The sequence below is a fragment of the Monodelphis domestica genome, chromosome 4 (assembly GCF_027887165.1).
Source record: "Monodelphis domestica isolate mMonDom1 chromosome 4, mMonDom1.pri, whole genome shotgun sequence".
Classification (NCBI taxonomy): Eukaryota; Metazoa; Chordata; class Mammalia; order Didelphimorphia; family Didelphidae; genus Monodelphis; species Monodelphis domestica.
Genome location: NC_077230.1, coordinates 424,836,164 through 424,851,783, shown reverse-complemented (window position 1 = coordinate 424,851,783; position 15,620 = coordinate 424,836,164). Strand labels below are relative to the sequence as shown.

General features: G+C 40.2%; 1 protein-coding gene across 1 annotated transcript in view; it reads left to right on the top strand.

Annotated features, from left to right (window-relative positions):
• Positions 1–15,620, top strand: part of LOC103092368 (uncharacterized) — a 1,666,349-nt gene that overhangs the window by 1,108,705 nt on the left and 542,024 nt on the right. The window contains exons 76-77 of the mRNA XM_056825346.1: positions 3,198–3,473; positions 3,847–4,098. Coding sequence (XP_056681324.1) covers positions 3,198–3,473; positions 3,847–4,098 — 528 coding nt within the window. The remainder of the gene's footprint in view (positions 1–3,197; positions 3,474–3,846; positions 4,099–15,620) is intronic.

Below are 15,620 nucleotides of genomic sequence, written 5' to 3'. Positions count from 1 at the left end.
ATCCCTGCCCCTTCTGAAAAAGAAGCCATTACCTCCTCTGAACAGTTGATCTGTGGGGGCAGCTGGGTATCTCAGTGGATTGAGAGCATGGCCCTGGAACAGGAAGTCTTGGGTTCAAATTTTGCCTCAGACATTTCTTAGCTGTGTGACCTTGAGCTAGTTACTTAACCCCCATTGCTTGGCCCTTCTGCCTTGGAAACAATACATAGTATTGATTCTAATGCAGGAGGTAAGGGTTTTAAAAAAAAAGAGTTGTTCTGTGATAGACAAGAGATAAAAGGGTACCAGAATGTTGCTGTAAGGAGAAAAGATACTGACACATTAGGAAATAGTCCCTCCCTGATCAATGTAACCACTGAGCATGCCCTGGCAGGGGCATCAAACTCATTATAACTTGACAAGTCTTTGGAGACATGTCTCCCCTCCCCCTCAAGTCTTTTCTTCTTTGGGCTAAGCATCTCTAGTGCCCTCAATTGGTCTTTCAAATACACATGTGTGTGCTCATGTCTCTTCTCTGCTCATGACTCCCTACTGCCTACAGACTATCCTTGAGTGTTCTTGGTCTGGCTCCCTTCACAAAAGGGCATCAGACCTTTCAGATACTTCTGGCCATGCATTGTGTGCTCAGACAGCCTGGGTCTGCCTTTGGTACCCAGACTCATACTCTGTACTTTCCTTCCTCTAAACATTTGTTTGGCCTATTCTCAGGATTTATACAGAGCTTTTATATATGGTCTCATTTCATCCAACAACACCAGGAGGGAGAGATTATTTTACCCATTTAACAAATCAGGAGACTGAGACACAGATAGGGACTTGCTAGTAAGTCATACAGCCAGTAACATTTTGAGACAGAATTTGAATATAGATCTTTCTCACTCTTAGTCCAACACTAGTCACTATGTCATGTCAGTCACTGGATCCATTGATGCTGCCAAAACACCTTCCAAAAAGTCCTACCATGACCTTCATGCCCAGGAACATGCTCACTGTTTCTTCATATTCTCCCCCCACTACAAAAGGTGGCTAGCTGACCTCAGATTTGTCACCTTCCCGGCCAGTCTCACTTGGCTTTACTGGATACAAATGGGAGGCTCATTCTTCCTCTCCTTAAACTTCCCAACCAAGACCCTGGGATGGAGTGCAAGCTCTACCAAAATAACAAGGTGAAAGGTCAAGGAAGCTGAAATATTTTTAACTTATGAATGTCAATTTGGAAATTAATTTTAAGACAGCTGGCCATGGATGACACAGGACAGAAGCCTGTCAATGCTCCTGGATGTGCCCCAGGCTTTACTCTGGTACACACACCTCTCTCAGTGGCAAGGCCTACCTGCTAACTAGAGATAAGGAAAGGGCTCCCCTTGAGTCATGAAGGCTCAGGGAAGATTAGTCCCCATTAGCTTAGATTCCCAGCATAAAACCTCATCTGAGCTTGAAGATCACCTTCAATATTCTCATTCTCATCTTGTAGGGTAGGAAACAGCTAAGGAAAGAGAAGAGCCCAAAGCAGGGAATTCCAGAATCCAGTAAATGGGTATGAACTGCCTCCTGGGGTGGCAAAACACAGTCCTAGGCAGGAGAGATGTTATTGTGGGTTTGAAATCTCCAGCCTTGAACCAGGTCTCACCTGACTCCCAGCCAGAGACTCATCCTTTTGTATCCTGATAAGAACTGATCTATTCCCTCTCTCTTCCTTTCCTCTTCTTTCCTCTTAAGAGTTAAAGTAAGTTTCCCTTTCTGAGCACAATTTCCCAATGGCCTGTCCCTAGTCTATCTTCTCCAGTTTCTCCCAATATTCTTAAGAAGATGTCAAGGTAAGGAATCCTGGCTTCTGGAAGTCCAGGCTAAGGAATCATAAACTCTTGGTAGTTCTGCCAAACTAGAAAGGCCTCAAATCCAAGTACAGGTGTTGGATGAAGTAGTCTGTCATCCCCAGTCCATGTGAGATTTGAGGTTTTAAACTGTAGTGATTAAAATAGTGGAAGATATAAATTGTGATAGATATAAGAGAGGGTGAGTAAATTTGACCGGAGAAATATGTTTCACTACAGTGTCTTGGGTTTTAAAATCAAATATAAAGTGGTTGCCAGGGAAATATTCCCAATTATTCAAATACCCAAGTCAATTGGGTTTTATAAAGATTTTCATTAACAATACAATTTGTAATCAAAGAAAGAGAGAGAGAGTAAAAAAGGAATAAGTATGAAGGGTCTCAAAGCCAATATGGCCTAGACCTGAGTCTTAAAAGAGAAATCAGTCAGTTTTTTATAACTCACCATAAGATCTGTCTAAGTAAGTATTTCTAATGACACCAGGCCAGCAGCATCTCAGCTGCTTTCTCAAAGAGTCTTCCAGACAGAGATTGTTTCAAAGGGCCTCTCTCAAGAGCCTCCAGAGCTCCTACCCCAGAGGGACAGAGCCCCTCAGAGGAGCTCCTCAAGGAGCTCTCCTTCAGAATGAGAATCAGAAACCAGATCCCCCACCTCTTGTTCTTCTCTGAGCTCTTATTTTTAAGGACAAAATCTCCTCTGTCACCTCCCCTAAGTCCTTACATCTACCAATCACTGTAGATGTTTCTAAAGGACCACCCATTCTTAGTCCACACCTAAGAAGGTGTGGATTTTTGAGTAATTAACACCAGGAAAGCTCTGAGTAAGTTTTCCAGTTCTTTGTTCCTTGTAAATTCACAAGTTGCTTGACCTTTATAGGTACTTAGCTTAAGAAAAGTATGGGTTTAAGTACTGTTCATTGTTCAGAAAAGAGTTTACAACTTTATCTTCCCCTAGGGCAGACCCAAGTAGGTATAGTAGAATTCTCACATTCCTGCTTTAAGTAGAGTTCACTGCCCAAATGGGGAATGGTCTTAATCCAATCTTATAAAGTAGGGTCTGGAAATTTTAAGGTTTACATCCAGCTTGCCTCAGCCTAGCAAGACTGAGAACCCAGGGCTTGGGCTCCATGTGAATGTCTTTGTCAGCCACAGGAACTGAAGCTGAACTTTCCTAAGGCCTGGAGGAGTTGAGATCTGCACCAGAGAAAGGGGGGTCTTTGTCTTTGCCTTTGAAATCAGAGGTTCTTGGTCTCTGGCCTCCAGCCTTGCCAAGGTCTTAGACAGGCCACTTCCAAACCACTTATTTGGTTATAAGATAAGAAAAAGTACGAATACAGTCATTTTCTGTCTATTCCCTGCACAGTGCCACTGTCCAAACCTACCATCATCACCTCCAACAATACTGCAGTGGAGACCAAGGACTTCTCAATGACATGCAATGCTACGGGTCAAATTCATGCTTACCGGTGGTTCATAAATGGACTTGCCCCAGTTGGTAGCAGGATACAGCTGTCCCCGGATAAGAGGATACTCACTCTCCGCAGGCTCACAAGAAGGGAAAACAAAGGGCCCTATGTGTGTGAAATCGAGAACCCATTGTTTCGGAATAGGAGTGATCCATTCCCACTGAATGTTACCTGTGAGTATATTGCTTCTTCCTATATGGTGCCTGCTTATAGTCTGGTGGTGTGTTCCCAGAGGCCAGGCTAATTCAGTCCCTTCTCAGAGAGCTAAAGAGGTAGGCTCTGAGGTTCCCAAACCCCTTCATCTTTAGGGAGCCCAGATTGGCCTTGTCATGCTTTTTTGGTTGAGGGTGGCCAGCCAGGGTGCTGAACTGGAGAAAGCCCTAAGATCTTCCAAGTTCAGATCAAAACTCTTAGAGTACCAACTGTGAATTTCCCAGCTCAAGGGACGATCAGGGAGACACAGTGGTCCCTGGTGATGGGTTACAGACTAGGAGATGCCCTTCTTTCTACCTTAATCTCAATATGGAATCCTTCTCTTTCCTCCAGATGGCCCAGATATCGCCACGATTGTCCGTTCAGCTGGTGTGTACCCTACTGGGGTAAATATTACCTTGAGCTGTGTAGCTGATTCTAACCCACCAGCACAATTCACTTGGTTACAGAATGGACAATCTGTCAGCAACTCAGCCATATTTTCTGTTATTTCATCCCTGAATCATGCTGGAACCTATACCTGTATTGCATCTAACTCATTCACTGGCTTGACGCACACCGCAACCAAGAATATTATAATCTATGGTGAGTATCTGGATTGGGCCACCAACTTTGTGTTGGGCTTTCTCTTTCCCTGCTATTAGAGAAATAGACATAAGATATTCTGCCTGGTCCCATGACACAGTGCATTGTGGTAGAAAGAGCCCTGAGCTCAGAATCATGAAACGTAGATTGAATCCTTTCTTTTCTGTCTACTATCTGTGCAGTAAATGACTCCTCCTTTCATAGGCTCAGTTTCTTCATCTGGAAAAATGAATAATATTTGTTCTGTGTATAATAGGATTTTAGGTGGAGAAAGTCCTTTTTACATGGTAGACACAAAATAAAAACGTTAGTTGTCGTCATCATCTTTGTTATTGATATTGTATTATTCTCTTCTGTCCCAGTGACATACAACCTTCTTTGTGTCCCACCTTCTAGGACTGCAGTTTCAATGACTGCCCCATACTCTTTCCTTCAGTCCCTTTCCCTTGGTGCTGTGAAACCACAGAATATTTCTAGTCTTGGTTGGAGTATAAGCTCTGTTCATGCAATGGGGCTGGTCTTGGTCCTCTTTGGCAGGGAAATTCTGGAGATGGAAAGGAGAATGTAAACTTTGTCTGCTTTCACACATAGGGATTCACCATTGCTTCTATATTTTTCCTTTTTGTAGCGTAAAATGCCACATGGAAGCATGTCAGTTATTTAACCTGATTCTGATCTATTGACTTTAGCCTCCAGTAACTGTTTCCACTGTAGAATTCCTGCTGCCCAATTAATTCACTGGTCTGACTTTCCTATGTACAGATGACAGACCCTCCATTCCCATAATCACACTAATGGCAGCAGGACCATAGAGAGATCATCTCTGGCCTTAGTTTCCTTTTATTTCATGCAGCTTTATTGTTATAATTCTTAGGGGTATCCCAGCTTCCTGTCCCTGACTCTGGGTATATTCTGAATGGAGAGCAGGGGGAGAAATAGAATTTTGATGTGTGGAAGTGACCTCTGGAAAGTCAGATACCAACAGCATATACTTTACAGGAGGGATGACTTTTTATTGAGCTAAATCTGTACATAAGGATGCTTAAAGCACACATTTTAATTTAGCATATAATTATCTGTGTATCTTTTTTTTTTTTTTTTTGGTTAACTATTAAAGCTTCCTCAGAGTGGAGAGAAGCTTTAAGGTAGGTAGATAGAGATAGGATAGAAGTTTTAGATACCACAAGGGGGATGATGGAGTCAAATTAGAGATATGAGGTGGCAGGAATGAGTCTTTATTAATTTTCCATGAGCCACAGCTAAGCTCTGATCAAAGGACCCTTCCAAAGGCTTTTACCAGTCCAGAGATCCACATTTAATCCCACACAGGTCAGAGAGATGAAAGAGAGATAGAGAAGATTTAAAGATGGAGCTTGGCCAGAGGCCAAGTCCTGCCAGGACAGCCACCAGCTAGCCTGAAAGAGAGAGAGAGAGGCGGAGCTTGCTGGGCTATATATAATCTTTGATATGCAAATATACACAGTACACAGGGATGATGATCATTGGTTAATGACAAGGTATAGGTGTGGTTTCTCTTAACCAGGTGAGCACAAAGAAACCTGTGTTCCCACTTAACCTGGGGGAAGCTGGGGTCAAGGGTCAGAGGCTTTCCCAGCCATGTGCAATACTTAGCATGCTCAAGACTGAGCATGCTCTCTTCTAAGGCAATCTGTACATACCGACTGTTCCCCTTGCCCATAGCTAGGGGTGGACTGCTACAACTATTTCCCAATTACCTTTTGACCTGGTTCAGGCAGCACCTGGCAATGTTGCAGTCTATGTATTTGACACCTGTGTTTGAAAGGAACTTTTTCTTAATTTACTTTTTCCAATTAATCACAATCTATTTTCTGTTCCCCTTCTACCTTCTACCACTAATGAAAAAGAATATGTTTGGGACATGTATGGGTTGTGTCTGCCTATAGCCACAAATTAATATATTCTTAGTTGGACACCTGAAAAGGAGAGTTAGAAACTGAGGAAAAATGGGTAAAGGGGATATAGAGAAAGAGGGAATATAATAAAGGAAGAAAGACTCAGAGCCAGGAATTAAAGAGCTTGGGATCCAGCCTGTGTGCTCCTTTGATGATGGGAGAGAGAGAGAGAGAGAGAGAGAGAGAGAGAGAGAGAGAGAGAGAGAGAGAGAGAGTGAACTACATATTTCCTCAATCTTTTACTGGAGGATCAAGCAATGGGGAATGGGAGGTAGCTAATGTTCATGTGACATGGCATAAGACTTAATATCGGCTCACCTAACAACTACAAGATCAAAGAGGAGTAGATTAACTCAGCATATGACCTTGTATGGAATCTGGTCTGGCAAGGTGGGAACTAGGACAATGTGGCAGCCTACCCAGGAATTCTTCTGACCTTTGGGATGTAGATTTGAAGAGTAGTCAAAAGTAATAGAGTACCTATTAAATACAATGATCAAGAACTAATATTTCTGTGAATATGATGCCTGAGCACATAGGTTGCAATATCAATATATTAGTAATTCTTTCAAGATTAAAATACTCATGTGGACATATCAAGGTAAAGTAATTCTCAATCTCAATAAATATCTGTTGCAACTTACAGCCTGAGTCCATCCTATTTCTGAATTGAGGCACCTGATTTCATAGCAAGTCTGTAGCTTTTTGTAGGAAGTGAGTAACTTATTATCATGGGTCTTCTGCAGTCCTTGTCAGCCACTGCATTGATCAGAGGTCCCAAGTTTTTCAAAGTTCTTTGATTTCACAACACTATCGTTATTGTATAAATTACCTTCTTGTTCTACTCACTTCATTCTGCATCAGTTCAGACAAATCTTCTGAAGTTTCTGTTCTTGAACTCATTCCGTTCAATGTTCCTATGAGTGACATGGCTCAAATGAAATAATATCTTTAAAGACCTTAGTAAATGGTGACCATTAATGTTCTAGTAATTCTGTAGACAAGCAGAAAGCATAATTTTGGACCTGGAAGGAAAATATAGAGAAAGAAAAAATTGGCATGATAGGGATGGTAAAAACAGATAGGATGTAGAAGTAGTTCAGGAAGCTGGTACAGTCGGTGGAATGTGATAATATGAATATTTTTTGGAATTGATATCAGGTCCTATCCTGGAATACAAAATGTCAAAATCACAAAAAAAAAATCGACCTCGATGGGGCAGTTACTAGTATACATGTCATAGAAAAAAGTTAAATTAATGGGGCATGGTTGATTTAAAAAAAGGGGAAATTGGATACAGATCATTAATGCCAAGTTAGATTTCATAAAGAGATCTTGGGGATGATTGAGAGAACCACAAAGTTATTATCTGTAGGAAAGGTAATAGAGTAGTTGAAAAAACATAATGCAAACTTTATTTTAACCCTTACCTATCAGACGTAGGATCAATACTATGCAATGGAAGTTAAGTGAGTGGCCCAGGGTCATATAGCTAGGAATTATTTGAGGTCAGATTTGATCCCAGAACCTCTGATCTCTAGGCCTGGCTCTCAATCCACTGAGCTACACAACTACCCCAACCACTAATGCCGTCTTAACAGAAGCATGTCCATTTCCAAGAATAAGGAGATAGCTGCCCTTCTGTACTATCAGATGGCACTTTTACTATTGTATTTGGTTTTAGATGACACATTTTACAAGGGGCAACAGTGAACTGGGGAGTGTTCAGCCAGATTGCTGAGGGTTTGGGAGTCTCTGAAGATCAATTGAGGAACTACATATTAGAAAAAGGAATAGAAAGCTTTGGGGAGAGGCCTGATAGCAATATTCTGGACTCTTACGTGGAAGAGGATTTAGAAGGGTTCTGTGTGGCCACAGAGGGCTGAACTAGAATCATAGAGGCAAATGATGATGGAAAGTAAAACCCTTATGTGTGAGGAGAAATTGTTAACAAGTAATTATAGAGTCATGTACAACTCTTCCTGACTCCATTTCTTAGCAGAGATGCTGGAGGGGTTTGCACTCCTTGTCTAGCTCATTTTAAAGATGAGAAAACTGAGGCAAAGATGGTGAAGTGACTTTCCCAGGGTCACACATCTATTGAGTGTCTGAGACCAGATTTGAACTCAGAAAGATGAGTTTTTTGACTCCAGACTCCATCCACAATATTTCCTAGCTGTAATTTAATCATTAATTAGAGCTTAATCCCCAAACCTGGCTCTATTTGGGGAAAAAAGCAAAAGTTCAGCTTGCTTCCCTCCCCCAATACTTAACCATTTCTCACCAATCCAAAGTTTTCTGCAGTGCGGTTGTACCTTTGATCAGTCTTGATTACTGGTTCTGGTCAACATCTTGGTGTATTTTAGCCAATCTAAATAAACTATAATAACTTACTTAAGAATAGTTTAGGAAGAGTTAAATGTAAAGAGACTGAACAAAATGATAGTACATGTCAAACTGGAAAGAGTGAGAGAGAGAGAGAGCGAGAGAGAGACAGAGAGAGAGAGAGAGAGAGAGAGAGAGAGAGAGAGAGAGAGAGAGAGAGAAGAGCAGGAGCAATTCCTTGGATTAACAAGGGGGCAGTTTCTGTCGGATCAGTTTCCCTTCTCCTTGGTTTCAACTTCCTTTCTCTGAGGGTTTCTCAATACCAGTCAATCTCAATGATAAATGACCTACAGGTCAGTGATTGATGATATCAAACAAAAACACATAATCTGGAGGGAAATTCCTTTTAACACTAATATCTCTTGACCTTTCTTCCATTTTTCCCTCTCTTTACCAATACTACTACTACTACTACAACTACAACAACAACAACAACAACAACAACTACTACTACTACTACTACTACTACTACTACTACTACTACTACTACTACTACTACTACTACTACAGCTCCAAACAATTTCTCAAATTAAAATATTACATAACCTAGTGTAGGAAAAAGACTCCTGAGAAAGATCCAACACTCCATAGGCTAGCTGAGTAGGAGAATAATAGTGTATATGGCTGAAGGACTAACTTTGAGGTAGTTGCATGTCAGTGATGAGGCTTGATGAGGGAGGGGGAAAGAAACCCTGGTGCCTGGGAAGTAATCTTATATTTTAAGAAGCTCCAAAGACAACTCTTCTCTAAGTATCCCTTCTTTCTCAAGTAACTCAATTGCTCTGATTGAGACCTTAGTCAAATCATATCTGATACTTATTCAGGGACAACTACCATGTCCTTACAAAGTACAAATCGTTAGTATCCAATCCCTGCAAATAAATTTAAGAACCAACAGAGTTAGCCACCAGTGTGTTCTTCTAGTGGCCCCTTTGTTCTGAAAGACTTCTCCAATCTCCATTTCTGTATCTGTTCCAAATTTGGAGGCATGGACTTCCAAGGGCCAGGTTCCTCCTTTACCTAACTTATGAAAGGCACCTGGGATTCTTCCCTCCCAGTCCTAGAGAGAAAGCCTTGCCCTATTCTGAGCCACAGAGTGGCAAGAGCCATCCAGCCCAATATGGCCAAGTCAGACTTGCAGAAGAGGACTTGTTTCCCAGGAGTCATATTCTCACCCATAGTTCACCACCTTGTTTTTGGCACTGTATGTGAGATGTGGGTGTCTTCCTTTGGTGAGTTTTCCTGCTACTAAGGAATCTCAATAAAGAGAAATCAGAAACACATGAAGAGTTTATGAATTAGGAGAAGTCTGAAATAGACTAATAAGGCACCTCTCCATGCCAGTCATCTAGTGCTAAAGTTGCTGGATCATGCAGGAATTGGAACACTGAGGAAGCATTTCCTTCCGAGAATGGTGGTAATTCTCCAGTTCTCAGGTCTCTCCCACAGCTTTCTCCTTTTAATGGTTTCTCTTTTTCTCACAACAAGATGAAAGGGCTCAGTGAATAGAGGGGACAGGCCTGGAGTCAGAAGGACCTAGCTTCAAATCTGTCCTTAGTCACTTTCTATCTCTGTTACCCTGGGCATTCCACTTACCCCCAAATCCCAAGCCCTTATGCTATTCTGCTTTAGAAACAATATTTAATATATATTCTAAAACAGAATTTAAGGGATTTTTTTTAATGTGAGACCCCTGGGCCCCAGAGCAAGAAATGAGGAAGAGGATGATGTGCACTTCCTCTACCCACTTTACAAGACAGATATTCTACATTTGCTCTTTTTCTCCATAAAAATTTTCCATGGTCAAGATGGTTTTTTTTTGTTAACTCCTTTTGCCCCTTTAGGATTGGTATTCTTGCATGTTGGTGGTCATTGGTTTCTTAGCTTCTGTCTCAAGGGCTTTGCCTTGTGAGTATCTTTCGTTCCCTTTCTGAGGATTGAATGAGGGCAGGTAGATCTCTGTTGTTTTTTTTTTTTTATGTGTAGTTCCTGCTTCAAAGCATTTTTTCTAAGGCTATCTTCCTCAGCTGTTGCTTCTTGTATTTTCAACTGCAACATGGGTTTTGCACTAAGTTCATCATCCTCAACTCTGCTTTGGCTACCCTTTTGGCTGCCCCTTTGCTTCCCCTGCTGCAAGGACTGTGTTATTTAGCTTTGAGTCTCACTGCCAAGGCCAGCCACAGCCCTCAGGGGTATTCTGTGGTGCTCTCAGTCTTCCCCTGAGACTTTGGAAATTCTCCTGGCCCTGGCATTAACTGTGGTTCAGTATTTGATGTGGGGGAAAGTGTGGTCAACTAGTGCTTTGATTTGAGCAGTTTCTTTTCTTTATGGCATAGGAATCCTCACTCACTGCCTACCTTTCACACTGTGACCAGTGGGAGAGTGCCTTTATTTCTCTGGTTCTGATTTTTGTCCTTTTGAGATGCTTTGTTTTTTGTTTTTTTTAACCCTTACCTTCCGTCTTGGAGTCAATACTGTGTATTGGCTCCAAGGCAGAAGAGTGGTAAGGGCTAGGCAATGGGGGTCAAGTGACTTGCCCAGGGTCACACAGCTGGGAAGTGTCTGAGGCCAGATTTGAACCTAGGACCTCCCATCTCTAGGCATGGCTCTCAATTCACTGAGCTACCCAGCTGCCCCCTTGAGATGCTTTGTAATGATTGGTTAGAAGGAGATTCAGAGAAGCTCCTGCTATGCTGCCATCTTGGCTCTTCCCCTGTTGGTTTCTAACTGCTTCCCCTCTGGTTCTCCTGGTCATTCCCACTTCAATGGCTCACCTATTGAGATCAGCTTTATCCCTTACCCCCAGGGAATTGACCTAAACTGAGTAATCTTCTATGCACAGAGAAATGAAATGATACTAATTACAAGAGTTTCCAGATGCCCAGCATTTTAAAGTCTACTAAGCAATATAGCATCTCATTGTGTTCTGTAACAGTTAAAAGAGTGGTCTGGTATAAACTGTGGCAGTTAAAAGAGTGGTTGGCTAAAATTGTGACCGCAGAAAATATGGTTTCAGTACAGTGTCTTGATTTAAATCAAATATAAAGTGGTCGCCAGGGAAAAATTCCCATATATGAAATATACCCAAGTCAGCTGGGTTTTATAGAGATTTTAATTAATACAAATGAGGAATTAAAGAAAGGGAGAGAGAGAGAGAGAGAAAGGAAATAATGAGAAAAAGGCTAGGCCAGCTTAGGCTAACCTTAAGAGAGATCAGTCAGTCTTTTATCAACTCACCACAAGATCTGTCCAAAGCAAGATTTTAGTGTTCAGAGAGACAACAGTTCAGCTTCAGCTAGCTCAATCAAGTTCAGCCACCATTCAGCCTTTCCCAGTTCAATCTCTCCAGCTGATTCCTTCCAGCTGAATTTCCCCAGAGCCCTTTCTGAGCTCCTTTTAAAAGCGAATTTTCTTCTATGTCACCTCCCCTATGTTCTTACAACTACTAATCACAGTAGACGATTTAAAAAGGACAGACCATTCTTAATTCACACCTGAGTAGACTAAACTTTGAGGAATTCACACCTGAGTAAGTTCTCACCTCTTTGCTCCTTGCAAGTTTACAAGTTGTCTGACCTTTATAGGTATTTAGCACCTTTTTGAATTAGATCTAAAAATAGGCACAGCTTAAGGGTTTTTGCCTTACTATAAGTATGGGTTAAGTACTTTTCATTGTTCAGCAAGGAGTTTACAACTTTATCTTCCCCTAAGGCATGCTTAAATATGGGTGAAGTAGAGTTCCCACTTCCTGATCTAAGTCCCTTCATTGTTTAAAATGGGGAATGGTCTTAACCAAGTGTTCTGAAGTAGGGTCTGAGAATTTTTAAGATTCACATTCCCCCCTGATGATCACTGGGTGACTAGTCTCCCCATTGATCATTTAACATAATCATCTTGTAGTCCTAAATGCACTTCTAACTATAGATATATACAATATTCAATATTCTGAGAGGAAATTAGAGTAGTAAGGGAGGAAATAGAAAGAAAGAAAGCAAAACCAATGTTTTGCTAGGCACAATGACAGAAAGCCAAATTAGGGGCAGTCCCTTTTGTCATAAATGTGTACATTTACAATATATGTTCAATTAAATTTTAGTTCAATCAACCATATCCAAAGTTCATTCTTGATCTTCTTGATGTAATGTATGTTTTTGCATCTTTCTGCAACAGTTCATTCCCTGGATTTAGGAGTTAGCAAGCTTCTTATTGAAGATCTTTTCTAGAACAAAAATCAAAATCTTGGATTTTAAATTAAAATACAGTTCCAAAGCACAAGCATTATCTTCATTTGAATGATAAGGCTGATATGTAGTACTGGATGAATGCCAAGCCCTCCTCCCTCCTTCCCCATCTCCCACATTACTAATCCTATTCTTATCAGTCCACTGGTACATGCATGCATGCATGCATGCATGCATTCATTCATTCATTCATTCATCTAACTGACCTGGGCCACAACTGGCCATTCACCTCTATCCCACAATATTTTTCACCCACTTTCTCAGCAAAAAGTCCCTAGGCTATGGACTTGAGATACAGGAAAATGACTCAGTCCCTGCCCCCCTTCCAGGAGTATGTCCCAAACTAGAGGAACCAAAGGAAGAAAATGACTGAGACAGCCAGTATTGTTCAGAATCACAAAATTTCCCTTTCAGAAAAGGAAAAATTGTTGTTCAGTTATTTCGGACATGTCTGTGTCTTCATGACCCTATTTGGTGTTTCTTACCAAAAGTTAGGAAGTGTTTTGTTATTCCCTTCTTCAGCTTATTTTACTGATGAGAAAACTGAAGCAAACAGGGTTGATTGTGTACTGAGGATGCCAGGTGTAATGAAGGTTGTTGGTTAAGCACAAAGCATTAGCAATCATGAGAATAATCTGTGATGTGATGCCAGGACCATTATCATTTTGATTATGTGATCTGGGATATCCAATCTTAGGAATTACCTCATTAAGAAGGGCTTTTATTACTTTCTGCCTTTTTTGTTCTTCTGGGCAATGCCTCCAACTATTCAATAAAGGCAACTACAAAAAATTAGGACCCTGTATCTTAAACCTTTTGCAAGATTGTAGGTAGATGATTCTATTTGCCAATTTATCCCAGGACCTCAATGGAATGGAAATCTCAAACTTCCTTCCAAACTCCAAATTCTTTATATTTTTACTTATAATAGTTTTTTTAAATTTTGCATTCCCACCCTCCTACCTGGTCCTGACCCATTGTGAAGACAAAAAATGTGATGTCCTTTGTACATATGAAATTATGTAAAACATATGTACATATTATCCACTTTGTAACAACAACACAAAAGCCAAGAAAAAAGAAATTGAAAGAAGTATTGTTTATACAACATTTAGACACCATCAGATCTTTCTCTGGAGGTAGAGAGTATATTTCTTCATCATAAATCCTTTGAAAATGTCTTAGATCAATGTATTGATCAGGATAGCTAAGTCATCAGTCTCTTGTGAAAGATAGGATTAACTCTCCTCTTGTCTATTTTTTTTTTATCTTTTAAAAAAAGTTGCTTTATTTAACTTAAAGAAATAGCACCATATGGAAATTATTTCCATTCAAACATGTTTTTATATTTTTCTACATAATATTTACAAACATAATTTGTAGCCAGTTCTGGAGTAAAACATAACTTGAGTGTGGCGAATGTAAATATTTAGGATTTAAGTCTTATAGCTACTGAAATATTTCATGGAGTTATATTTTAAATTTTATATAGTCAATTTAGAACATTATTTCTTGGTTACAAGAATCATATCCTTTCCCTCTTTCTACTTCCTCCACCCCTTCCTGTAGCTGAAATGCAATTTCACTGTGTTTTATTTGTGTTCTTAATCAGAACCTATTCCCATATTGTTGATGTTTGCACTAGGGTGATCATTTAGAGTCTACATGCCCAATCATATCCCCTTCCACCAATGTAATGAAACAATTCTTTTTCTTCTGTGTTTCTGCTCCCACAGTTTTTCCTTCGAATATGGATAGTTTTCTTCCTCATAGATCCCTCCGAGTTGATCAGGATCACTGCATTTGGAACTAATGGAGAAGTCTATTACATTTGATTGTACCACAGTGTATCAGTCTCTGTGTAAAATGTTCTCCTGCTTCTGCTCCTTTCACTCTGCATCAATTCCTGGAGGTCATTCCAGTTCCCATTGAATTCCTCCAGTGTATTATTCCTTTGATCACAATAGTATTCCATCATCAACATATACCACAATTTTTTCAGCCATTCCCTAATTGAAGGGCATCCCCTCATTTTCAATTTTTTTGCCACCACAAAGAGTGCAGCTATGAATATTCTTGTACAAATTTTTCTTTTCCATATTATCTCTTTGGGGTATAAACCCAGCAGTGTTATGGCTGGATCAAAGGGCTGACTGTTTTTTAGTGTCCTTTCTGCATATTTCCAAATTGACCTCCAGAACAGTTGGATCAATTCACAACACCACCAGCAGGGCATTAATGTTCCAATTTTGCCACATCCCCTGCAACATTCATTACTTTCCTTTGCTGTCATGTTAGCCAATCTGCTAGGTGTGAGGTGATACCTCAGAGTTGTTTTGATTTGCATCTCTCTGATTATAAGAGATTTAGAACACTTTTTTTCCTGTGTTTATTAATAGTTTTTATTTTTTATATGAAAATTGCCTATTCATGTCCCTTGCCCATTGATCAATTGGAGAATGGCATGGTTTTTTTGTACAACTTATTTAGCTCTTTATAAATTTGTGTAATTAGATCTTTGTCAGAGGATTTTGTTATGAAGATTTTTTCCCCCAATTTGTTGCTTCCATTCTAATTTTGGTTACATTGGTTTTGTTGGCACAAAACCTTTTTAGTATAATATAATAAAAATTATTTACTTTCCATTTGTGATTCTTTCTAACTCTTGCTTTGTCTTAAAATCTTTGCTTTCCCAAAGATCTGATATATACATACTATTTTGTGTTCACCTAATTTACTTATATTTTCCTTCTTTTAACATTCATGTCATTCACCCATTCTGAATTTTCTTGGTTTATGGTTTGAGATGTTGATCCACACCCAATCACTCCCATATTGTCTTCCAATTTTCCCAGCAATTTTTGTCAAAAAATGGATTTTGGTCCTCAAAGCTGGGATCTTTGGGTTTATCATAGACAGTCTTGCTGAGGTCCCTTACCCCAAGTCTATTCCACTGATTCTC